Below are 26,790 nucleotides of genomic sequence, written 5' to 3'. Positions count from 1 at the left end.
GCGACCAATCAGAGCTCAATCTCCCTCCGTTTGCGTCCGTTGCCTTGACTACAAGTTGTGAACGCTCACGTTCAGTAGTTTTGAAGTTGAGATGAAGCAACGAAGCGGAACCAAGTGCAATAAATATAAACTAAAACAAAACAAAACTATTTGTGACCCTGGACCACAAAACCAGTCATAAGTAGCACGGGTATATTTGTAGCAATAGCCAACAATACAGTGTATGGGTCAAAATGATCGATTCTTCTTTTATGCCAAAAATCATTGGGATATTAAGTAAAGATCATGTTCCACGAAGATATTTGGTAAATTTCCTGCCGTAAATATATCAAAACTTCATTTTTTATTAGTAATATGCATAGCTAAGGACTTCATTTGGACAACTTTAAAGGCGATTTTCTCAATATTTAGATTTTTTTGCACCCGCAGATTCCAGATTTTCAAATAGTCGTGTCTCAGCCAAATATGGTCCTATCCTAACAAACCATACATCAACGGAAAGCTTATTTATTCAGCTTTCAGATGTATGAATGTATAAATACAATAAAACAATTACCTTTATGACTGGCTTTGTGGTCCAGAGTCACAATTTGTGGGAAAATATAAATATAATTGTGTATGAACAAAAAAACTATACATAATTTATTAGTCTTCTGTTAATTGTGTTCAAAATTCAAAACTATACACTGTAAAAACGTTTTTTTTTTTTTTTGAAGCCGTAAATAAAAATTATTGGAGTACGTTTTCCAAGAAAACAATAGCTCAGTTCTTCCACTTCAAAATTTCACATTTAATTAAATGCGTTACTTCTCGTTACATTGTAACCGTTTGTGAAACATACCAGCAATGACTGAGTAAAAACTCTTTTTTCCAGTGTGTTTGCGTGTAATTTAACGCTGAGAAGTGTTGACATCCACGACGGCAGGCGACAGTAAAGCGCAGGCGCGTCACCGAACCCAGCGAAGAATCGCCGCGCCTCGTGGACGCGCACAGTGAGCGACGCCAGATTAGAGGAGGCGCGCGCACGCACAGGAGGCGCATAGTTTCTCCAAACAAAAACTATTGTGCGTTTTCACGCCTTTGGAGAGGTTTGGAGAGGTTTCGCTTTTAATCCAGGAGCGGAGGATGTACGATCTGTGAGGACTGTGATTGTACCGGAGATACAAACATTTTATCAGCCTCTTGTCAGACTTTGTTTAAAGACAAAGAGAAACAACTAGATGTTTTTACGGATCAGATCCATGAAACTCCGAGGAACAGCAACAACCTCATGATTTACCTCGAAGGGATGTATTCATCAAGATGCACGCAGTAGATTAATGCATTTTAATGATTTATTTTTATTTTGAAAATACGATTTTCTGGACTTCAGCTCTCAGAGCAAAGAACAGCTAGAATCAAGAATTTTCTTTGTCTGTGCATTATTGCATTGGCATACTGATCACTAAATGACTGCTAGTGTAACACACCAAGCTCTCCAATTATAACGTGCAAAGACGAACATGTCAACACTGTTTCCTGATTAGACAAGAGACTGAATAGTATTGGATTGCAATGGGAATGCAATAGCAGTTGCATTGATTTACGATTGTTTAGACATTAATTGAAAGAAATCTCCCTTTGTCAACCGACCAGAGAAAGAGACGTGTGGGAACTGGCCATGTCCTTCTTTAATTTCCGAAAGATCTTTAAATTGGGCGCAGAGAAGAAGAAGAAACACTATGATCACGTGCACAGGGACACAAATCCGGAGGAAATCTGGGAGATTGTGGGAGAACTGGGGGATGGAGCCTTCGGAAAGGTGTTCAAGGTACAGTATAAACAAAGAAATTGATGAATCTTCTCTTGCTGTAAGAGTTGGTACCTGTTTTATGTGATTTTTGGACCCCAATAGTTTTCTTATGAATGGAATATAGGGTTACCTACATGTAATGCACTTATAATGGAATTGCTGTATTGATATCTATCTATCTATCTTGTACACACACTAATGAAAGTGCAAAAAGTTTCTGAATTCTTTGGGATTTATGATGTCACCACTCGCATGACATCATCAAGCACATACCCCTGGTTGTCATTCACATGACCTCATCCTGTAGTGTCCAGTCTGCTTGATTGTTTTCTGGTCTTGTTCCCTTGAATGCTTTCTCTGTTATAAGGCTTAATGGTTCTTAGTTTGTTAGTGGCATAGGGTGATTTAGAGATTAAGTGTAAGGCGGCCATAACGTCTATATACAGTCAAACACCGGCGTTAGTACTTCTTCATGCTTCCAACAAGTATGATGGCGATGGTTTGTAAATAGTAGTATTATAGTCAGCTCGCTAATGATTATTTGGATTGAGGTCCTGGGGTTTTAGGACAGTGGGTTTTGTTGATTTACAGCCGTCACAGTGAAGTTTTGTGTGTTGTTGGAGCTCCACCACTATGGGCACTAAACAGACAGAATAATGACTGTTTTCAGACAAGTTTCCCACTTTTTCAGTCTACCATGGTTTGGACAAATATATTCACCAGCCGTAAATATGTTAAAGAAAAGATTGTTTCTTTTTAGACTGTGGCTATAATCATTTTAGCACCCTTAAAAATGAGACTGCGTAACTTTTTTTTTTTTTTTTACAAAATATTTGCTTAAATTAGAAACACTTGATTTTTTAAAATAATTTTAACTCACTTTCAATACTATTACTATTTTTCGTCATTGTTGTATTAATTTATATTTTATGAAAAATGTGTATTTGCATTACAAATTGTATATGTATTTTTTTTTATTGAATGTAAGTTTTACATGGTCAAAGTTTGAATTCTAAAAATGGAATGTCTTGATAACATGTCAAATACATCAAAAGCAACTGCATCACACATAATGGCAAAATGCAATCAAAAACCACTGCACATTCACAATCATCCTGCAATAAACAGCAGACTTTGACCTGGTTAATTTTTCACTACTGAATCACGTTAGCTTCTAAATACTTTAGATAACCACTCACTTACAGAAGCCGTACATTGGCTCGAATTGTTCTGTGACCTTCATTGCTCTGCACTGCAGAAAGACTCATTCCTGTGAATGACACTGAATAGGATTTCTGTTGAAGGGTGGACTGCGTCACGCTGACTGCATGAGTCTAATTAATAGTTTTTTTCCTCCAAAGTGCTTGTTTTGCTAGTTATTAAAAGAGATCTACACATAGTCTACACATGTATTTTTGTATGTCGTGCCTCAAACATTTATGTCTGATTCATCAGGTAGTTTAACATCAGAATGTGTACAAGAAACAATAACATAATAAAAATAAACGTAATTTACTACCATTAATACAGATTTTCATTCTCATCACTAACAAAATATTCGTTTAAATGCCTGCCAACCAGTCTTGCTCTTTTTTTAATGTTATATTGTACACACACCCTAAAAATGGTTTACTTGTATGATACATTTTTTAGTGGGCTATGTATAAATAAACTTATTATTGAAATATAATTTTCTTTTTATTCAGGCTCGAAACAAGCAGACAGGCATTTTTGCTGCTGCAAAGGTGATTGACACCAAAACTGAAGATGAGCTGGAGGACTACATGGTGGAGATCGACATCTTGGCATCATGTGATCATCACAATATTGTCAAGCTGCTCGACGCGTTTTACTACGAGAGCAAACTGTGGGTGAGTGTGGATTTAGTTTCTGTTTCATTGTTTCCTTGTTACACAGACTTTGTTTTGATTGTGTTTTCCACAGCAATAGTTTGAAATCTTACTTTAAAAAAAGATTATTAGGCCCATCTTGTTTAATGTTAATCTGCTTCATATTGCATGGTGACTAGATCATCATCACCCTTGTTTTCTACAAGAAAAGACATTGGACAAAGGAATAGGAGACAATCCTGCTTGCTTTCTTGTAGACTCGAGCCATTTCCTTCCGACGCAGTGGAAGTTTACAACAAGGTTGAAGTGGCCTCAGACAGCTTTCAGGTCACTTCAGTCCAGCTTCACTTCAGTATGGTCTTTAGAAACTTGGAGGTTCAAATAATAAGAACATGCACTAATTTTTATCCTTCATTTTGGCTCTGTCCCAAATGGCACACTTCATGTGCACTTTCGGTCTTGAGGACTTACAATGGCCACTGTGTGCGCGTGTCCGCTAAGTCCACGAGACCGTAGGGCAGGGTTCCTCAAATCTTGCCCTGGAGGGCCAATGCGCTGCAGAGTTTAGCTCCAACCCTGATCAAACTCACCTACCTGTGATTTTCTAATGATCCTGAAGACATTGATTAGCATGCTCAGGTGTGTTTGATTAGGGTTAGAGCTAAACTCTGCAGGAAAGTGGATCTCGTGGGCCAGATTTGAGGATCCCTGCCGTAGGGTGTCCCATTTGTCATTTTAGCTTTAAGAAGGGTGCTCACGAGCGCCCCCTTTGTGTCCGCTATGCGCCCTCGATCCGCACTTCAATCCGCAAGCCTGCGAGCTACGCAGCCGACTTCTACTCGGCAGTCAAAGCGGCATTACGTCATGAAAGTGTGGACTCAGAGGAAGAATGTGAGGGTTTAGGGTGCCATTTGGGACAGGGCTTTTGAAATCAGTTTCAATCTTCTTTGTTATATTTAAAAACATTTTAAATTGACAGTAATGAGCCCAAACTTTTATTTTATTTTGTTTTATTTTATTTTGGGTAGTTCCTATTTATTGTCAATGATTATTCTTATTGCTGTTATAAGTATTTTTTACTGTATTATCATAAATGCGGTAATACATACGTTAAAAAAATCATGATAAATGAATGGCAGTACAAAAATACTATCTTGATGTGTGTGCATGTGTACACACTACTATTCAAAAGTTTGGGGTTGGTCAGAATCTTTTAAATGTTTTTGAAAGAAGTCTCATGCTCACCTGGGGTGCATTTATTTGATCAAAAATACAACAAAAACAGTAACATTGAAAAATTAGGACATTTTGTAATAAAATTATTACTATTTTTATTCATTTTAAAAATGTCATTTATTCCTGTGTTGGTTCAGCTGATTTTCAGCATCATTACTCCAGTCTTCAGTGTCACATGATCCTTCAGAAATTATTCTAATATGCTAGAAACATTTCTGATTATTATCAGCTGTTGTGCTGCTTAACGTTTTTCGAAACCATGATTTTTTTCAGGTTTTGATGAGTAGAAAGCTCAAAAGAACAGCATTTATTTGAAACATCAAATAATATCAAATAAATTTAAAGTGTCATTGCTAAAAAAAAGTGTTAATTTCTTGGGAAAAAATCTTATTGATGTCAAACTTTTGAATGGTAGTGTAATATTCTGGGGCTGCAAAACGATTAATCATGATTAATCACATTCAAAATAAAAGTTTATGTTCACATACTATATGTGTGTGTACTGTGTACATTTATTATGCATATATACATTTTTTTTTTTTTTATATTTCTATTTGTAAAAGAAGTCTCATCTTGTGCTTTGAGTATGGCCATTGTAGTTCTGAGACTGAATGACCGCACTGTGTGGGCTATTGTGTTCTCATTGCTGTCAGTCTAAACCAACATCTCACCCACAATGACACAGCGCTCAAGAGAATGAATAACGCTGACTGTTCGGAGTGCTGAGGATCAGACATTAACACTGTTTTAAAGCTTCATGTGTTTCTTAGCTGAAGCCATTTGCACTTTTATTTAAAAATCTGAGCTCATTTTGGAGTCTAACATCATAAATTTATAGTCCGCAAGCAAGTAGCCTAATCCATGATTATTTAGTGTAGTAGTACATTTTTAGACTGATTCAGTCTATGATTCATGCCGATGATTCTTCTGATTCATTCAAAAGAACTGCAATGATTCTGAGTCCGTGAGGACAACACAATAGGTAAAAGCTTTGTTGATAATTTGTCTCAGACTGACGGCTGAAGGTCTGGAATTCATGGCAGTTTTCATTGGCCAAGGCCCGCCCATGAGGCCGTTTGACCGACATGTCAAACAACCAATCACAGTTCGTTTCGTTCAGCATCACGTTTCGGGGCGTGGAAATGTCGCCACAATAACAGACCGGTGTGTAAAACTCTCGGATGTATTTTAAAGATTCTATGCCGCAAACTTTAAATATTTCACATACTTTTGAAACGCCAGCGTTTAGTTGATCCTGATAAGCGCTCGTCGTCACAGTTGTAAACACTACAGCTTTCTTCTTTCGTGAGGGGGTTTGGCGTCACGGCATCATTGTTTCTAGACGGAACGTTAAATAACGCGATACACGCGTCTCACGGAAATCCTGTAGAATTCAACCAATCCGATGACGACTTCGACACTCCTGAAGTGTTTCCACTTTTGTGTCCCATATGCATCAGACGTTTAGCCAACGGTCCGTGGGCGTGACGTCTGAGGCTGAGACTAGTCTTTACCAGTACCTGCCCATCCTCTCCAGATGACCCCAGCCGTGACCCCTCCATCCGCCTGCTGTTCACGGAAACTCTCCTGTTCTAATCCTATTAGGACAGAAAGGACTCAATTCTGGCCTGCGCTAATGTGCAGAAAGCTTTCGTCCTTCCTCGTGCTCATACAGGCCTCTCTCGCTCTATCCTGTTACGTCATTCACCATATTGAGGAGCAAGAAAAGCCTTCAAGACTCAGCAGCCTCAGTGACCAATCATGACCCTGCAATGCCGCGCTGTTGACCAATCACAGCCCTGCGAAGTGAATTGTTTTGTAATAATGTGGTCTAGTCTTTCCAGGTTTGGATGTTGTTAAACTGGAGTTCTGGTTTTGTCCATTGATTTGCCACAAACTCTGATGTGTTCATGGGCTAAGCTGAGTGAGAGTTCTAGATGTTGTTTTTTGTGCACAAGAATAAATGAGTTGAATGAACAGTGGCTCTCTGAATGAGTGCAGCTTGTCTGTGTTTTAAACCACTGACTGGCTGCATGTACTGTAGGTGCGTTCATGACAATAGGATAAACACATTTGTCTACTAAACACAATGCTGCTATTGTGCCCAGGTGAACGTTGGGAAATAAAGACAGTATGCTAGTCTCAGTCAATCTGTTTTGTGCAATGTAATGTAAGCAGCCATGCTTTTGTAAAACAGTGTGATTGTGTTTTAGGAAAGACCCAGTTTTATGTTCTCAATGTTTCTGTCTGCAGATCCTGATAGAGTTCTGCGCCGGCGGAGCCATCGATGCTGTCATGCTCGGTGAGTTCATACAAAGCATTTAACATGCAAGACTGCATCAGGAAAAGGTCACTTACAACGACCAGTTCCTTGTCATTAGTCAAAAGCACATTTAATTCTTAAAGGCGAAGTTGAACTTTAACTGCGCATTTTGCGATTATTCACACTGGTTGCTTGACCTGTTAAAGCAATCAGTTCAGTATAGTTTTGTTTTGTAGAATGAGGGTCAGGAAATTAATACTTTTATTTATCAAGGATGCATAAAATTAATCAAAAGTGACAGTAAAGACTTTTATAATGTTACAAAAGATTTCTATTGCAAATAAATGCTGTTTTTTTACTTTCTATTCACCAAAAAATCCTTTAAAAAAGTATCACTATTTTTACAAAGATATAAACAGTACAACTTTTGATAATACAATATTGTGAAATATTGATAATAATAATAATAAATGTTTCTTGAGCAGCAAACCCGCATATTAGAATGATTTCTGAAGGATCATGTGACACTGAATACTGTAGTAATGATGCTGAAAATCAGCTTTGCATCACAGGAATAAATTTGATTAATTATTATTAAAATATATTAAAATAGAAAACTATTTTAAATGGTAATAATATTTCTCAATATTACTATATTTTTGATCAAATAAATGCACAAAAGAGACTTTTAAACGAAATTAAATCTAACTGACCCGAAACTTTTGAATTGCAGTGAAAGCTGAAATTTCCATCATGGGATTCGTAAAATGTTTGTTGGTGATGCTTGTATATCACAATATCTACTTTTTATTGAAACACCATTTAAAAAATAAAACTGAAAAAATAATGGTCCTTAAAACAAGTTTCCAAATTAAAGGTAGACCTGTCTACCAAAATGAATTGGCTTCATTTTGACTGAAATTAGCTTTCAGTTCAGTTAGTGAGTCAAATGTTGATTCAGTAACTGCTTGGGCTGATTCTGTGAGTCAAGTACTCATCAAACTGATTCAAACTGGTAACTCCTGAGTTTTGGGATGATTCATTGCAAGAACTCAATGATTCATTGCAATACTCAATGTTAGGAAACAGAAAATATTCTAGTAATAGTATATGGAAATGATCTTAAATCTTTGTGTAAGTGTATTTGTGTGTGTAAGTGTTTCCTTCTTCATACGTGTGTGTGTGTGTAGAGCTGGAAAGGCCTCTGACGGAGCCGCAGATCAGGGTGGTTTGTAAGCAGTCTCTGGATGCTCTGCAGTATCTGCATGACAACAAGGTGATCCACAGAGACCTGAAGGCTGGAAACATCCTGCTCACCCTCGACGGAGACGTCAAACTGGGTGAGAGAGAGTACAGAGAGGAACTGAGGAGGGTCATTTACATGACAGACTAAACCGCAGCTAAAATAAACTTTTACGTCAGTGACCAGATGTAAATTATTCTGTGATGCTGGGTTGTGAAAATCCTGAATGTCATTGCATTAGACAATAAAATATCAAGACAAGCACTGTTTATTTTATGTAAAGGTGGCACAAGCACTCTTTTCAGGCAGAATGTTCCCAAAAAGAACATTTTCTGTTTTTCAGCGGACTTTGGCGTGTCTGCCAAGAACACAAAGACCATCCAGCGAAGAGACACCTTCATTGGAACCCCTTACTGGCAAGTTAGAGTTTCATAAAATGAAGCTACTTGTACTTACACACATTGACGTTGCTGACACATTGATATCACTCTCTTTTATTCAGGATGGCTCCAGAGGTCGTGATGTGTGAGACGTCTAAGGACAGGCCGTATGACTATAAGGCTGATATTTGGTCTCTAGGAATCACTCTGATCGAGCTGGCCCAGATCGAACCGCCCAACCATGAGATGAACCCAATGAGAGTTCTGCTCAAGATCGCCAAAGCTGAACCGCCTACTCTCCAGCAGCCTTCAAAATGGTACAAAACCCAGTGAATTGTATGAATAGTATGACACTTTTTACTAGGCCTGGGCGATAAAACAGTATCAATATTTATCGACGGTACACCTTCTTTGATAACGATATAAAACATTTTCAATATAGTGCACAATATAGGCACGTTCTGTAGTTACATCGTGTACTAAGACCGACGGAAAATGAAAAGTTGTAAATAATTTACAGACCGTTTCATATGCATTCCCAACATTTTAATTATGCAATTTCAATGTTACACCTCAAATGACAAGGGACTGTTCATATTTAGCCTCAGATGGCTTCAGTATGCATAGTATTTAGATAATATAGCTAATTTAATGCTATAATAAACACAAATGTGACCCTGGACCACAAAATGTATTATATTTGTATATTTGTACAATACATTGTATGGGTCAAAATTATTGATTTTTCTTTTATGCCAAAAATTTTTAGGATATTAAGTAAAGATCATGTTCCATAAACATATTTTGTAAAATTCCTACTGTAAATATATCAAAACTTAATGTTTGATTAGTAATATGCATTGCTAAGAACTTCATTTGGACAACTTTAATTTAACGATTTTCTCAATATTTTGATTTTTTTTTTGCTCCCTCAGATTCCAGATTTTCAAATAGTCGTGTCTCAGCAAAATATTGTCCTATCCTAACAAACCATACATCAATGGAAAGCTTATTTATTCAGATGATGTATAAATCTCAGTTTTAAAAAAATTTACCCTTATGACTGGTTTTGAGGTCCAGGGTCACATATATTAAAATTTTTGGTAACACTTTACTGAAATTCTTTATATAATATGCATTATAGAAGTAGTTTTAATGCATTATGCCTTGTAATGCACTTTACAATGCATTGTATGATCTCATGAATAATTGTAACCACAGTTATAATAAATTATAGTATTTATTTGTTCATTGTTACAACTTGTAATGTTTTATAATGCAATAAAAACATGACAAACAAACCTTTAAATGTTATAATGCAGTTTAATTTTGATTAAAATTATTTATGAAAAGATATAATGCATTACAACAATCATTATAAATACCTTTAGAATGCATTATACATAAAGGCTTTAAGTAAATGTTATCACATTTTTATTTTACTGAGCCAGCAGGTTTCAAAATGGTATTTTACAAAAGTTTTTTTATTTGAAAATAATAATAATCATTTTAGTAAAAGTAAATTGATGTTTTTTTATTTTATTACATTTTTAATAACTACATTTTATTATTATTTATTATTATTTTATTCTTTTTTAATTTAATTTCTTTCTTTTTTTTCATTGTATTTTACCTATTTTAATCCTTAAAAATTAATATTAAATATGAGTGTTTTCAGTGATTAACTTTTAAGTATGCTATTAATGACAGCGACAATAATCTAAATGTAGAAATAGGGCAAGTGAGCCTCCGCAAATAAATATACAGTAAATTAAAATTAATTTAAAAATTGTGCATATATGTATTATTTCATATTATTGTGTTTATATGCGTGTGTGTGACTGTGCATGTGTATATACGCGATCAATGAAAATCACTATTGGAAACAATGGTTTCTCATGATCTCAAAAATTAAATGCTTAAATGCCTGAAATTAGTTTTGTAGACAAATATGATTATGCAATATAATTTTATTTATTTTATTTATTTATTTTTTTCGATTTTTTTATTTTTTATTTTTTTACCCGTACTTCCATTTGGTTTATTTAGTTGTAATGTCTTCTCTCTGCATCCTTCTGCAGGTCTCCTAAGTTTAATGACTTCCTGAAACATGCGCTGGATAAGAACGTGGACAACAGGTGGAGCACAGCACAACTTCTTCAGGTGAATTGACATGTCCCACCTTTATTTCAACACTTATAATCTAAGACCACATCCTCACAAACTTGACCTAACCTGAGTCAGTATAGCAGCAGTCTCTCAGCGTAAAAGCCCTGCTCTGCTGCTCGTCCGCCTGCTGCTCCATGTGGCCTTTCTTGCCACATGAATCAGCAGCTGTTCATTTAGAAGTTTGTCTGTGTCAGGCACTTTCTGCACCAGCCTTCATCCTAAGAACTGACGTCAGCAAAGGAGATTTTCTTTCCGAGGCTTTAAGTAGGCCAGCCCTAGCACTGACGGCGAGCATATACACACACGCTTACTTACAAGCGCTAAACGCTGCAGTTAGAGGCTGAATGGGGTTGAAAATACAGAACTCCAGTTTTCCTCTAATTAAGGTGATCATATCAAAGAAGCTGCACATTCTCAGACCAGCTATAGACTGTCTGCATCAGGTCTCAAAGCCAAGAAAGGTAAGAAATGGAGACTAGGATCCTCATGGGACATTGATTTTGTTGTGCTCGTTTTCCTCTTGTCTGTTGAACACTTGAGTTTCAGGCATTTCCTGTTTGGCCTATCTTATGACAATGCAATAAATCTTAATGGTCCTAAATTAGGCCTTATTTTCTTAATGCCAAATAGTGATGCACATTGTATCATTATCATATTGGTTATCATACTAGATGTGGTTCTTGTCCACCTTACCATGTTGGTTTAATTGTGGAGGCTCATTTTTATTTATTTTTGCATTTAGATTTGGCTGTCAAAGTAAATTTTTAAAAACACTAATAATTTAATGCCATTATTTATTTATTTATTTATTTATACTTGGCCACCAGTTCCAACAGGCTTCAAAAGGATATGAGACGAAGGTTGATTCATGTAAAATATATTTTCTTGTTGCTTTTTTTTTTTTACCTTGCACATTTGACTGAATTTGTTTCAGTTTTTTGTTTCATTTGTTTCTGGATGAAGAAACACTAATAATTTAATAGTACTGTTAAATGTAATCTTTTGCAAATCTCAAAATGCATATTCATTTTTCATATTGCACAATACAATTTTGTACAGTAAAATGTACTATATATAAATAATAAAAAATTTGTTTTTTATTTATTTATTTATTATTTTCTGAAAATTGTCAATAATATCAGATGAAATTAAAACTTGTATATTAAATATGTTGGACGATGCTTGCTTTAAAGAATTTATCTGGAACAGAGTAATCTGACTTTTTCTGGATGTTCAGATTATCACTGTCTTGTTAATATTTGCATGTGTAATTTTAATATTTATTGTAGTAAAAGTAGTTTCCTTCATCTGTGCAGCACCCGTTTGTGAGTAGTGTGACTGACAGCCGACCCCTGCGGGAGCTCATCGCTGAGGCCAAGGCGGAGGTCACAGAGGAGATAGAGGACCTGAAGGAGGAAGAGGAGGAAGAAGATCATGAAGGAAACCTGGTAAGAGATTATAGGAACTGCTAGCAAATTTAGAACACTTTTCAGAAAAAGATTAAATCTAGTGTAGACTACTAAGTCTGGATGAATATTCAGCGTACCGTTGGCCTGTAGAATGTCCTGAGATACCTTTTGCATTTATTACATAGCAGCATGTTTCTATTTTTTCTTCTTCAGTATTGTGCTAACATGTTTAAAACGATCTTTCCCTCAGCTGCTTCCTGGACACAAACGCGCACCATCTGACGCTAGCGTTGGAAGCTCTGAAGACGAGAAGCTTCCGCAGTCACCATCCACATTGGAGTCTGTTCCTGAGAAGATTGAAGAGGCCTCTACACCCAAACTGCCAGATGATAATGTTACAACTGGAATAAAGAAGGAAGAAGAACCTCTGAAGGTGGGTGAGAACCACATTGAGGATGTAGCAGAACCTGGATCTAAGCAACAAGCTGTGGAAGTATCTCCAAAGGAATCTCAAGAACCTAAAGCTGAAGAGAAGCCTGTAGAACCAGAGACTCCTGCTGATACAATAGTCCAAACAGAGGAGCAAAGAGCCAAACCTGATGGAGAGAAACTGGAAGAGGAAAAGGAGGTGGTGGGCAATGGTGAACTCATAAAGGAAGTGTCTGCATCAGACATTTCTTCATTGGAGACACCAACAGAACCTGTTAAACAAGCTGTGCCTGATGAACCTATTCCAACATCTCCATTGAAAGAAGAAGAGAGTTTTGAGGGAAAGGAGAAACCTGAACTGGTGGAGAAACAAAGCCCAGTGAAGCCTAGGTATGTGAAGAAGGAGGACTCTGGGATCAGTTCTTCAGCTGACAACAGCAGCATAGACCTGAACTTATCCATCTCCAGCTTTATTAGCAAATCCAAGGAGCCAGGAACCGTCTCTCAGCAGGTGAGAAACACCTTCTGTCAGTACACTAGTTTTGGGATCTAGCAAAAATGAAAAATTTTCAGTGGAGCCTCTGTTTTAAATTTTAGTAGTGTTACACCTGGTTTGATTCTTTTTTTTATTTTTTTAAAGGGCACCTATTATGCCCCTTTTTACAAGATGTAATATTGGTCTTGGGTGTCCCCAGAATGTGTCTGTGAAGTTTCAGCCCAAAATACCCAACAGATCATTTATTATAACAGCTGGAAAATGACATTTTTGGGGTGTATCTAAAAAAAAGAGCTGTTTTGGAGTGTATCGCTTTAAATGCAAATGAGCTGCATATTCCTGCCCCATCTCCAGAAGAGGGCGTCACGTATACGTCTCTCTGCATTGCATATCTACAGCAATAAACAGCCGGTTAGAAGCAACATAACTGAGAGCAAGAGAACCGGTGTAGTGCCGAAATTTGTACCCTGCCAGATTATGCATCCCCTAGTATTGGTAGGTTTAGGAGTAGGTGTGGGGGAGGGGTTAGGATTAGGGGTGGAGTTTGGATTAGGCAATCAGGTAGGGACTTCAACGAGGGGGTGCATAATCTGGGGGGGATGCCCCCAGACCCCCCTACAAGGGTCACATTCCGAACTATGTCACCTTTTTGACCTCTTGTGAGTTTGCAGGTATGTATACAATGTGACGTCACATTGCATGAGAATCAAAACGGCAGGCCTAGTGAGACTGACTTGGTTTAAAGGGGATTAAAAAATGAGGAGTGGGTGAATTTTTATTATTGTAGGGTGGTTGTGTTCACACACTGCCAACACACATTTATGTCTAAACACCATGTAAAAGTGGATTTTGCATAATAGGGGCCCTTTAAATCAGTTCAAACAGTTCAGTGAATCAGTTCAAAACTTTGATTAAATGATTTGCTCATGTTGTCTCAAAAATGTTCCCAGTGTGGCATTTTTCTTTTATTAATTTTTTTTAATATTACAAATATAATAGATTGAAAAAAATATATTGTGAATTGTTAATTTAGTGAAAATGTAATGAAAAAAAAAAAGTATTTCTTAATGGGGGCACTTAATGGAGTTTTAAAATTGTAAACCTTTTTAACATTTTTTTCAGGCTTTATTGACTTATTTATTTATTAGTTTTAAGTTGTAAAATTTAAGCTTTTTGAACCTATAGGCTGAACATAAATTGCAGAAAGTATATTGTGATTTAATTGTTAAAAATGACATGCCAATTATTTATTTGTTTGTTTGTTTGTTTGTTACTGGGTTCAAGTTTAAACATTAAAAAAAAAAATATATGAATCTTTAGGCTACAGTGGCTGTTTGGCCAAACTATATTTGTTCTTACTAAAGAAAAAATTAATGAAGCCCGTTTAAGCCACTTACAGTGCCGTGAAAAGGTTTTTGTCCCCTTCCTGTTTTTTTTTATTTTTTATTTTTTGCGTATTTATCACACTTAAAAGATTCCGATCATCAAACTAATTTTAATATTACTCAAAGATAACCCGAGTAAATACAAAATGCAGTTTTGAAATAATTATTTAATTTATTAAGGGAAAAAAACCATCCAAACCTGCCTGGCACTACGTGAAAAAGTAATTGCCCCCTAAATCTAATAACTGGTTGTGCCACCCTTTGCAGCAACAACTGCAATCAAGCGTTTGCAATCAAAGCCTTAGAAATGGCTTGTATCAGTCTGGAAAGGGCTAAACAGGTCTGGCAGTAATCAGGCCTGCGTGTGGCTAGTGAAATTTAACTCAGCTTTCTAAAATAATGTGGTTAATCACAGTTCTTTCATAATTTAACGGAGGGGGGCAATTACTTTTTCACATAGGGCCAGGCAGGTTTGGACAGCTTTTTTCCCTTAAATAAAATCATCATTTAAAAAAATGCATTTTGTATTTACTTGCATTATCTTTGTGTAATATAAAAAATAGTTTGATGATCGGAATCTTTTAAGTGTGACAAATATGCAAAAAATTAAAAAAACAGGAAGGGGGCAAAATCCTTTTCACGACACTGTATATTATAAATATTGCGTTATATATCATTAAAAAGGCTGAAAATATCAGGAATTATTTTTTTTTTTTCAGTATTTTTAAATAAATAATATTTTACATGTGTTCTAGGACAACAAGAGGCAGAAAAAGACTCTGAAAAAGACTCGCAAGTTCATCGTGGATGGTGTGGAAGTCAGCGTAACAACGTCCAAGATCATCACAGACAATGACACCAAAAGCGAGGAGATGAGATTCCTCAGGTGAGACATCAGCTGCTTAACTGCTCTGAGATGATTTGCATGTTTGCTTCATGTTTGCATCATATTTGCATTCATTGGTAATGACTTTAGAAATGTTATGGTAAAAGCTTCTGCCTCTTCTGCTTGTAACATCACCTCTTTTGGTAAATGTACACAGACTGCTAGTGGCCTTAAGTGTTCAATCGTCTTTCATGGCAGGACGGAATAAAAGAGGTGATGTGCTGTTTTTTTTTAAACTACAAAGCGACAAATAGTTTCCTGTGCAGTGTTTATAAGTGCAGTTTTCCAACACCAGATGTGCTAAAGGGAAAACAAGCTGAGTGATACTTCCTGTTCCTGCCTGGACGAGCATCCTGTTAGACTGGATAGTGCCATTTCTAAAAAAAAAAAAAAACTCTGCCGTTTTCATACTTAAGCAATTTTAAATCAGCATTTGTAGGTGGATTTATTTGATTGCATAAAAAGCTAAAAATTTCATATAAAGGTAATTTAAATACTGCGCATTCTTAAAAATAAAGGTTCCAAAAGGAAATGTTTCCCCAAAAAAATACCATTTTAACATTTTAAAAATCGAAAGAATCTTGTTCCACTTGTAAAGAACTTTTTATGGAATGGAAAGGTTTCGTGGTACTTCATGGAATGATAGATACAAATAAAGAACCTTTATTTTTGTATTGTTTGATCAGTGTAAAATGAGTGTCAAATGTTTGTGTTTCAGGCGTCAGGAGCTGAGGGAACTGAGACTTCTTCAGAAAGAGGAGCAGAGAGCCCAACAGCAGCTCAGCAACAAACTCCAGCAGCAGAGAGAGCAGATCTACAAACGCTTCGACCAGGAAGTCACGGTGAGCAAGAACAAACAAAGATATTAAAGGGATAGTTCACCCAAAAATGAAAATTCTGTCATTAATTACTCACCCTCATGTCGTTCCAAACCCACAAGACCTTCGTTCATCTTCGGAACACAAATTAAGATATTTTTGATGCATTCCGTGAGTTCTCTGTCACCTCCCATAGACAGCAATGTAATTACCACGATCAACATCCAGAAACACAACGTTAAAATAATCCATGTGACATCAGGGGTTCAACCGTAATTTTACAAAGCTACGAGAATACTTTTTGTGCGCAAAGAAAACAAAAATAACGACTTTATTCAATAATTCGTCTCCTCCGCGTCATTTTGGAGAGTATCACATACGTATGCAACGTATGTACGCGGATGCGCTGTTTACGTAATTTACGCTTTGATCTGAACGTAAACAATGTATCCGCGTACATGCGTTGCATACGTTGTTTACGTATGTGATACTCTCCAAAATGGTGCTATGGGGTGATGCGCAGGAGAAGAGTTGTTGAATAAAGTCATTATTTATGTTTTATTTGCTCACAAAAAGTATTCTCGTAGCTTCGTAAAATTACGGTTGAACCACTGATGTCACATGGATTATTTTAACGTTGTCCTTACTACGTTAGGACCCTTGCTGTCTATGGGAGGGGTCAGAGAACTCTTGGAATGCATCAAAAATAGATTAATTTGGTTAGGTCTTACGGGTTTGGAATGACATGAGGGTGAGTAATAAATGACAGAATTTAAATTTTTGGGTGAACTATCCCTTTAAGATCTTTCATTGCTGGAACTGGATCATATCAAAACAAGTACAATCAAACAACTATTCACTGGGATCACTCTTAAAATGGCACCTTGAAACCATGCACTGTTGCCACATAAGAAACCAAAAGCCTGTCAAGATACTCTGTTGATGTGATTTTCAGGTGTTTATTACACTAATAGCCTTAGTTAGAAGCATACACATTGTTTGCACTCCTGAGACTAGTGATGACACCAAAACCAGAAACACTGGCAAGAACCTTACTGAGTTACGTCACATGCTCAGCAGTGTCATTATATTTAGGGTGCGTAATCTGTGTCTGATTATTAAGGGAAGGTCAGTATTTTAAGCTACATTACCTGGAACCGATTTCTATGTCTCTGTCTTCTGACTGTCTTCTCCCTACTTATTTCTATTTGTCTCAGTATTTTGAGTGGCTCTGTAGGGGCAATACTTGTAGATCTGCTTTATAATTTCTGTTTTCTCATCTTGTCAGAGTAAGAAGCGTCAGTATGATACGGAGGTGGAGAATATGGAGCGGCAGCAGAAACAGACCATCGAGCGTCTGGAGCAGGATCACACCGAGCGCCTCAGAGACGAGGCCAAACGCATTAAAGCTGAGCAGGACAAAGAGCTCTCCAAGTTTCAGAGTACGCTCAAGAACCGCAAGAAAGAGGTATGTTGTTCCTCGCTTTCCAGATGATGCATACTGTTTTTGATTTTAATAATTTGTGAGCTCATCTCCCAGATTGCTTCTGATGTGTCCTCAGCTAAATAAAATGTACGTGGCCTGAGCTTCACCCTGTAAATTCCACCCAAATATTCTTTATCTTCCCTCTCTGACTGACATTTTTCTGGGGGGTGCAGGAGCTCTCGCCTAAACATGTGAGCATCCTGAAACATATTAGGGAGGATCTAATACAGACTCCTTGTGAGGAGGTAACATCCAAAAACATATTTTCTAAGTTTTTTCCACTACTTGGTTTTTCTAGATGAGGCACATTTTGGCTGTTTTTAGTTTGTGTAGTGAATGTTTTCTTTCAGATCTGTTTTTTTTTTTTTTCTTGATTCCTGTGTTGTTTGTTTGCACGACACTAAGAATTTATAGTAGGCTATATGAAAAGAGTGTGACACTTCTGATTATGTGTTGCATGTTACACGAGCACAATGAGGTGAATTGTTTCTGCTCAGTTTTGTGTGTTGGTGTTTTGGTTGGTTCAAATGTATTCAGATGCGTTTGTTTATACAGTTTAAGTATGAATCCGATATGCGTGTCTTAACTGACGATAGCTCACAGGATCTAGCTCATGTGATGACAGTCTCTCCAGCGAAGCCCTGCAGGACGTAAGCAGTGTGTCTGATGACTGTGTGCCTTGAAACATGAACTCTGCTTTCCGTTATTTTCTTTTTAACTGTCTACATAAGAAATATTAACAGTGTTAGCTCGTAAGGTTAAAGCAGTTTCATTCTTTTAATTATTTCAGGCCTTTTAATGTCATTTTTGGACATCAAGGTACATCTCAAAAAATTAGAATATCATGAAAAATGTCAATATTTTTTGTCACTCATTTCAGAAAGTGAAACCCATATATTATATAGATTCATTACACATAGAGTGAAATATTTCAAGCCTTTATTTCTTCAAATTTTGATGATTATGGCTTACAGATAATGAAAACCCAAAATTCAGTGTCTCAGAAAATTAGCGTGTTCAGCAGCACGATTTGTGTGCATGTCCTGTTTTCTGTTTTGACTAGCAAATATAAAGAGCAGGCTTTTAGACTGATTATATTTTAATAAATTTTTGTGCATCTCATTTTATGGATTAGTTGCACTCAGACTTTGGATTAATTTGTTGAATAAATGTTTATTGAATGTGAATGTTAATCATTTACTTCCTGTAAATTGTATTTAAAGCCGAAGTGTGTCATTTTTCTGGTCAGTGCAGTGTTTTCTGATTAGACTTGTGCCGGTATTCGGTAATGCGATATATCACGGTAATGAATATGCACGATATTGTTATGGTGGGCACTTCTAAATACGTGAATAATTATATATTACTAATTATTTAGAAATTTGAATGCATTTTAAGAATACTTTTCCCATCAACTGGTCAAAATGCACAACACCGCTGTATGCTGCGTGAAAGACGCGTGCGCACTCTGATGTAAATAAGCGCGGACGAGAAGCACATGGCGGAACATGTGAGAGACGCTCTGGATGAAAGCGCACTTTCACTCTCTGACAGCAGATGGCGCTAAACTGCAGAAATAATAATAATAATAACAATAATTCATTTAAATGCAGCCGTTACCACGGAAACCCTGTAAACAAAGCAGCTGCACTACTTCCTGTTTCTGAATCATGTTTAAATATGTGTAAAATATGTACAATTAATTCTAAGTATTAGATATAATACAAATATTTAGCTGAAGTATTGTATTAATACTGGGCTCTTTTTTAATTAATTTAAATAATTCAAATTATAACTTATAGCAAATAATAATAATAATAATAATAGCAACTAAAATATGAATTTAATTTTATTATTATAAAAGTGATAACTAATCAATTAAGAAAGAAATAATATTATTGTACTCTAAAATAAAAAATACATTATTGTCAGGATTCTGGACTGTCTGTCGTGTTCCTGCCTCCTGTTTCTTTATACCCTTATTTGGTAGTTCCTGTTTCCTGATTTATTAAGTTCCATTTGTCTCAGCTGTGTTCTATTAATTATCCTGGATTACTCCTTACCTGTTTCTGTTCTCCCTGATTGCGTTCATGTGTTCATAAGCCCCAGTCTGTTCAGTTAGTGTTTGTCGGGTCTACTTGTTATGTACGTGTTTGCTCCAGCGCCTATTGTGTGGATTTCCCCTGTGTTCTATGGATTAAAGACTATTGATTGTGCTTCACGTTTCTCTCGTGCTTCCTTCCAACAGCGGACCGTGACAATTATGTATTAATAATATATATTTTTTAATTATAACAATTAAGCAATCAAAAACTTACTATTGCAATAACCATATTGCACTGTAAAATAAAAAGTCAGAATTTAATAAAACAAAATGATTATTTTTGTTATTATTTAAATTAATTACATTTTATATTGAAATTATATAAATCAATAAATGTTACAATGGCAATAATCCTAATGCACTTTAAAATAAAAAGTATTTCATAATAAAAAATAATAATTAATATTCTTATATTGTATTAGTTATTTTATTATTTAGATTATACCCATCTTTAAAAAAAAATCCATCAAAACACTATTGCAATAATATAGCTTTTAGTGATATTGCTATACTATTATATATAATAATATAGCGCTATACTATTTTTTTACATATTGCTGCTCTTTTGTTAGTTTGATTGCTTCTATTGTCCTCATTTGCAAGTTGCTTTGGATAAAAGCATCTGCTAAATTATTAAATGTAAATGTAATATTATTGCACTGGTAAATAAACAGTCAGTATTTTTAATAATAATAATAACCAAAACACAAATTTTATTTTATTATTACAAAAATAACTCATCAATAAAGAAATATGATTGCAATAAAACTATTGTACTGTAAAATAAAAACTCAGTATTTATTATTATTATTATTATTAATAATAATAAATACTTTTTATTTTACAATACAATAGGATTACTGCAATTGTAACATATTTCTTTGCTCATTTGATATACATTGAACAAAATTATAAACGCAACACTTGTTTTTGCCCCCATTTTTCATGAGCTGAACTCAAAGATCTAAGACTTTTTCTATGTACACAAATGGCCTATTTCTCTCAAATATTGTTCACAAATCTGTCTAAATCTGTGTTAGTGAGCACTTCTCCTTTGCCGAGATAATCCATCCACCTCACAGGTGTGGCATATCAAGATGCTGATTAGACAGCATTATTATTGCACAGGTGTGCCTTAGGCTCACATTTTAGAGTGGCCTTTTATTGTGGGCAGCTTAAGGCACACCTGTGCAATAATCATGTTGTCTAATCAGCATCTTGATATGCCTCACCTGTGAGGTGGATGGATTATCTTGGCAAAGGAGAAGTGCTCACTAACACCGATTTAGACAGATTTGTGAACAATATTTGAGAGAAATAGGCCTTTTGTGTACATAGAAAAAGTCTTAGATCTTTGAGTTCAGCTCATGAAAAATGGGGGCAAAAACAAAAGTGTTGCGTTTATAATTTTGTTCAGTGTATGAGTACCAACATTAGCACCAAATTGCACTTTTTTTTTTCAGTTTGGGCCTGTAATTTTTTTTCCTCATGTATGAGCTCCATATTCTTCAAGATTTTTTTTTTATGACAAAGCAGCTTTTATTTTAAATATAGGCCTGTTTAGAGGAATGAATAGTGATTAACAGTTAAAGTCGAGACATTGGTCTAAAACTAAAGACTAAAATGGTTAACTTAACTTTTTCTGTTTTGCCTTAGTTCTCTAATTTTTCTCTTTTTTTTCAAAAATACGGCCTATCCTTCCCAAATGAATGTGTTTTGTTGTTTTTTTCCCCGATTTCTAAAGTTATGTATGTGTGTGTGTTTATAGGAGCAGGAGTTTCTTCAGAAGCAGCAGCAGGATCTGGACAGCGCTCTGAAGAAGATCATTCAGCAGCACAAACATGAGCTGGCCACTATTGAGAGAGACTGTCTCAACAACAAGCAGCAGCTCCTCAGAGGTCAATATTAGCACTAGTCTCCTTCCCATTCTTCCCAACTCTTCATTTACAGCTTCTGCAGCGTTAGCATTTCGGACTATTCAGACAGGGCTTTAGTGGGTAATGCTTGTCATGTGGCCTTTAGCAGTCTGGTCTGGTCTGATCTGATCCTGCTGTTAAATGCATTACCATGGCATCTGCTCCATATGACCTCCTCAGGTTTTTTTATAGGGGCTCCTACTGTATTTCAAACAAAGTCGAATGTAATTCCTACTCGAAATCTCAGATGCCCAAAGCCTATTGTGTCTGATGTTCAGAAGGTGATATATAGAACTAAAATTGCATTTGTTTGTTCTGGTTTGCACATTTGTTTTACACACCTCTCTATGCAAACATGGGCTAAACCAGTTTTTTGTTGACTTTGATGTATTTTGGGCATCAGCCTTTTATATTTATTCAAATATTTTTTTTCCTGGGTATTAGAGAGAAAATATAAACTACTGTTCAAAGGAATATCCATTTTTCATATTGTATGTTATGTTTTGATGCCTAAAATCGGTTCTTTCGGATTCTTGCAGCCCGAGAAGCCGCTATGTGGGAGCTGGAAGAGCGCCACCTACAGGAAAAACACCAGTTGCACAAACAGCAGTTGAAAGACCAGTACTTCATGCAACGACACCAGCTGCTTAAAAGACACGAGAAGGTTACTTCCCAGATCAGTCTTATATATGCTCTTCTGGCGGCTATTGGTGTGAATTTGTTTTCACTCTAAATGTGTTTCTGTATAGGAAATGGAGCAGATGCATAGGTATAACCAGCGTCTGGTAGAGGAGATGAAGAACAAACAGACGCAGGAGAGGACCAGACTGCCTAAGATCCAGCGCAGTGATGCAAAGACACGCATGGCCATGTTCAAAAAGAGTCTGCGCATCACGACCACAGGGGTCACGCCAGAACTGGAACGTGAGAGGGTCAAACAGGTCAGAGGTCATATCGGGTTCAGACTGAACGATTAAAGGAATAGTTCACACAAAAATTACAATTCGCTGAAAATACTCACCCTCAGGTCATCCGAGATGTAGATGAGTTTGTATCTTCATCGGAACAGATTTAGAGAAATTTAGCATCACTTGTTCACCAATGGATGCTCTGCAGTGAATGGGTGCCGTCAGAATGAGTGTCCAAACAGCTGATAAAAACATCACAGTAATCCACAAGTAACCCACACTACTCCAGTCCATCAATTAAAGTCTTGTGAAGCGAAAAGCTGCATGTTTACAAATAACACATCTATTATTATGACATTTTTTAATTCAAGCCTTAGCTAAAATACAAGTACTTTATCGATAATATTGCTTTCTCCAGTGAAAAAGTCTCCTTGTCTGAATCAGGAGAGAAATATGCACCTGATCAAGCACCGTTTAAGCGAAAACTATCCAAAACAGTTTTAAACAAACACGTCAGTGTATTTTGATGGGCTTTTTCACTGGAGGAGCTGTTATTATAAATTATGTATTGTTATGTAGATTTTAGGGTGACCTATTCCTTTAATAGGATAATTAGCTCTACTACGAATCGCGATCTCGATTCCATTTCGATTTATCATGCAGCCCTAAGCTCTACCGTACATGAACATGAAAAGTGAATTGTTGTTTCTGCAGAATTCTGCACTGTTTTTAACATTTTAATTGGCCAGTTTAATTTTTTATGCTGTAAGGGAAATAAACATGCTTAATTAAATACCCAATATTGGCTGATATATATGCAGCCAATGGGTACCGATTAATTAAAATTTGTAATATTGCCATAGTATGTTATCGGATGCTGTTAGAGATTTTAATTAATTGGTATCCGTAGATATTGGGTATATATCAGTCAATATTGCAAAATGTGCTGATAGCACTTTTATATATCCAATATTGCCGGTTACCAATTGAAATATATAATATTGGACCATAATATTATATATTATATATAGTGCATCCCTAAATATTTTAAACGTATTGCACAGATTATTTTCTTCTTGTAGTCGGTATGTTTTTGTTTGTGTAGTAAATATTGTATATTTGTTTGGCCAATGAACAGTTTGCAGCACAGGAGGAGAAGAGACAAAAGAACGAGCGTCACCATCAACACCAGAAACATGAGACTCAGATGAGAGACCTGCAGATGCAGTGCGACGCCAACGTCGGAGAACTACAGCAGCTGCAGGTACACGCATAGCAGAGACACCGTACATTGTTTTTATAAAAGCAAAAGTGATAGAGTCTTCTGTGTGTTTTAGAATGAGAAGTGCCATCTGTTGATCGAGCATGAGACTCAGAAGCTGAAGGAGCTGGATGAGGAGCACAGCACAGAGCTCAAGGACTGGAGAGAGAAACTCAGACCCCGCAAGAAGGTACCACTTACTGTTATTAACACTAGTACTTAACCTTAGTCACAGTTCTGAATGGTTGAATTATTATACATTTTGTTTTCTTGGTAAACGCCCTATTACAAAACTTTCTCACACAGAATGAATCTATAATGATGGACTATGAAAAGATTTGATGTAATGCTTCATCCACACCACTAGGTGTCAGTCCAACAAAACATAACTGAGTGCACCTTTACTATTCAACATTTCAATCATGTTAAGAAGGTTTAATTAGTGCATTTACTAAGAACGTGAAACCTCTGCGTGCAGGCCCTTGAGGAAGAGTTCGCCCGTAAGCTACAGGAACAGGAAATGTTCTTCAAAATGAGCGGGGAGTCTGCATGCCTTAACCCCTCCACCCAGAGACGGATCTCAAAGTTCTACCCCGTCCCGAGTGTCCACTCCACCGGCTTTTAACACACACGTTCACACTAAAAGCACAGAGATGCTAAACTGCATTGGGACTGAACCTCAGCTGCCTTGTTCCCTCTGATTGCTGATGTCAGGCAGAACGAAGGAGGGACTTCGTTGTTCCAGTAATATACAGAGAAGTTTTTGCTTTTGTTTTTTTAATTTAAGCTTTAAAAGTGGATTTTCAGTGTGGTTTCCCTAAACATTTCAGCAATGGTTTATGAAAGATAATGTGATTCTATATGCCACTAAATTGATCTTTGTTTTTTTATTTATTTTTTGAATCAGTGGTCTCAGTGTCTTAATGTTGTGGTTTACTGTGATATTTTTAGGATTATATCTGCGTACATGGAATGACTGTTCAACTTCAGGCTAATTTGCTTGCACTAAACTAAGCGAATGATTTAACTAAATCTAAATCAGAATCAAAAATCTGAATGGTAATAAAATGTTCTTAAATCTAATGAAGTTTAAAGGCACATTATTTAGAGCAGTGGTTCCCAACCCTGGTCCTGGAGGCACCCCAACACTGCACATTTTGCATGTCTCCTTTCTCTGACACACCAATTTGGAGACTCTACTAATGAGCTGATGACCTGAATCAGGTGTGTTTGATTAAGGAGACATGCAAAATGTGCAGTGTTGGGGTGCCTCCAGGACCAGGGTTGGGAACCACTGATTTAGAGGTAAATACCTTATCATTTAGGATTTCTTGGATATTTAAATATATTTGACTGTCTGTTATCTCACATCACTTTTTTGAGCTTTGTTTATCATAATATGGATCTATAGGATTTATAGTAGCAGCAATATTCATTTCTTTGAGATGTTTTAGCACAGGGGTGCCCAAACTCGGTCCTGGAGGGCCGGTGTCCTGCAGAGTTTAGCTCCAACCCTAATTAAACACACCTGAAGCAGCTAATCAAGGTCTTACTAAGAATACTAGAAGCTTCCTGGCAGGTGTGTTTAGGCAAGTTGGAGCTAAACTCTGCAGGACACCGGCCCTCCAGGACTAAGTTTGGGCAGCCCTGTTTTAGCATATCACACTGTATGCAAATATCCTGACGTCACTGTGGTTTAAAGTGCATTTGCGCTTGCACTGCTATGCAGTGTGATCATGTAGCCGAATTAAATCATCTTAACTTATATCTGTGAACTTCAACGCAAGAGAGCTCAATCTCTTCATATTGTCCGTACTACTTATTCTACAAAAAAACAAACAAATGGTTTTACGATTACATGCGTTTTAGTTCACCCAGACATCTGTACAATACATTAGTGTACCTTTCAGTAAAATTGTCTATAGAGGATGAGGTGCCCTGTAAACCAATGTACTTTAATCAGTCAGGTGTTCTTTTATTCTTGTATATTGTAGCACATTTTTGTAGTAATAGTTTTCTTTTCATCTCAACTGTCAACATACAGTTTAAAATGTTTCCTGCATTTACATTTGTGCCGTAGTCTGTAAAAACTGAACAAAACATTTAAAATCTGTGAAAAAAGACAGAAATGTCAAAACACACAGTTCTTGTCATTACGATCTCCTGCAGGTAGTCGCACACTCCGTGTATTCATGATGCCTGTTTGCATTTTGACTGAGTTTGTCTTGATTTTTTTTTAAGCTTTTTCAATTTGTGAGGTAAAGTTAGCAGCATAACAGTTGTATGTACTGTGTTTGTGTCTAAGATTAAATCATTGTGATTATAGGAAGCTGCTGTAATTAAAACATTTGTGGTGAATAGTTCCGTCATCTGGGTCTCTCTAGTCAAGCGTCACTGTTTATGAACATTACTGTAAGTATCTTGTAAGCCACAACTTTATAAAAAAAAAAAAAAAGATAAATCTTTATTCTCAATTTAAAAGTCAAGCCACTTTTGAGTCTAATGAAAGCATTTTAACAGCACAAATGACGAAAAGCAGAATATAAAGCACATCCCCAGATTGTTAAATCCCATTCTGCATTCATGCAAGAAAACCAAAACATTCGCAAAAATGTTTTTTCTTAAAACTGGCATCATAAAGGTGAATTTGATCATGTAATGCTTGTTAATTCAATGTGAATATATTTAGCTTTTTGTAATAAATTGATCTAAAGTAAGAAAAAAAGAACAGAAAAGACTAAATATGTACATGTCATTTT

The 26,790-nt window shown here is 36.2% G+C and overlaps 1 protein-coding gene across 2 annotated transcripts; it reads left to right on the top strand.

Annotated features, from left to right (window-relative positions):
- The first annotated feature begins 1,309 nt into the window (after positions 1–1,309).
- Positions 1,310–25,170, top strand: LOC107729384 (serine/threonine-protein kinase 10-like). Of its 2 annotated transcripts, XM_016539865.1 has the most exons (19): positions 1,310–1,810; positions 3,499–3,663; positions 7,132–7,180; positions 8,332–8,481; positions 8,728–8,800; positions 8,887–9,081; positions 10,846–10,927; positions 12,250–12,381; positions 12,593–13,282; positions 15,408–15,538; positions 16,257–16,380; positions 17,645–17,824; positions 18,016–18,087; positions 21,715–21,844; positions 22,402–22,526; positions 22,612–22,803; positions 23,909–24,034; positions 24,108–24,221; positions 24,510–25,170. In XM_016539865.1, the coding sequence occupies exons 1-19, from the start codon at positions 1,661–1,663 to the stop codon at positions 24,654–24,656; spliced, it is 3,027 nt and encodes a 1,008-aa protein (XP_016395351.1). In that variant the 5' UTR covers positions 1,310–1,660; the 3' UTR covers positions 24,657–25,170. The 2 variants fall into 2 exon arrangements, with proteins under 2 accessions (XP_016395351.1, XP_016395352.1); XM_016539866.1 differs by lacking the exon at positions 18,016–18,087.
- The last annotated feature ends 1,620 nt before the right edge of the window (positions 25,171–26,790 follow it).

Source organism: Sinocyclocheilus rhinocerous, unplaced genomic scaffold, assembly GCF_001515625.1.
Source record: "Sinocyclocheilus rhinocerous isolate Xijiao unplaced genomic scaffold, SAMN03320098_v1.1 scaffold1148, whole genome shotgun sequence".
NCBI classification, from domain to species: domain Eukaryota; kingdom Metazoa; phylum Chordata; class Actinopteri; order Cypriniformes; family Cyprinidae; genus Sinocyclocheilus; species Sinocyclocheilus rhinocerous.
Note: the sequence above shows the minus strand (reverse complement) of the source record. Positions and strands in the feature narration are given on the sequence as shown.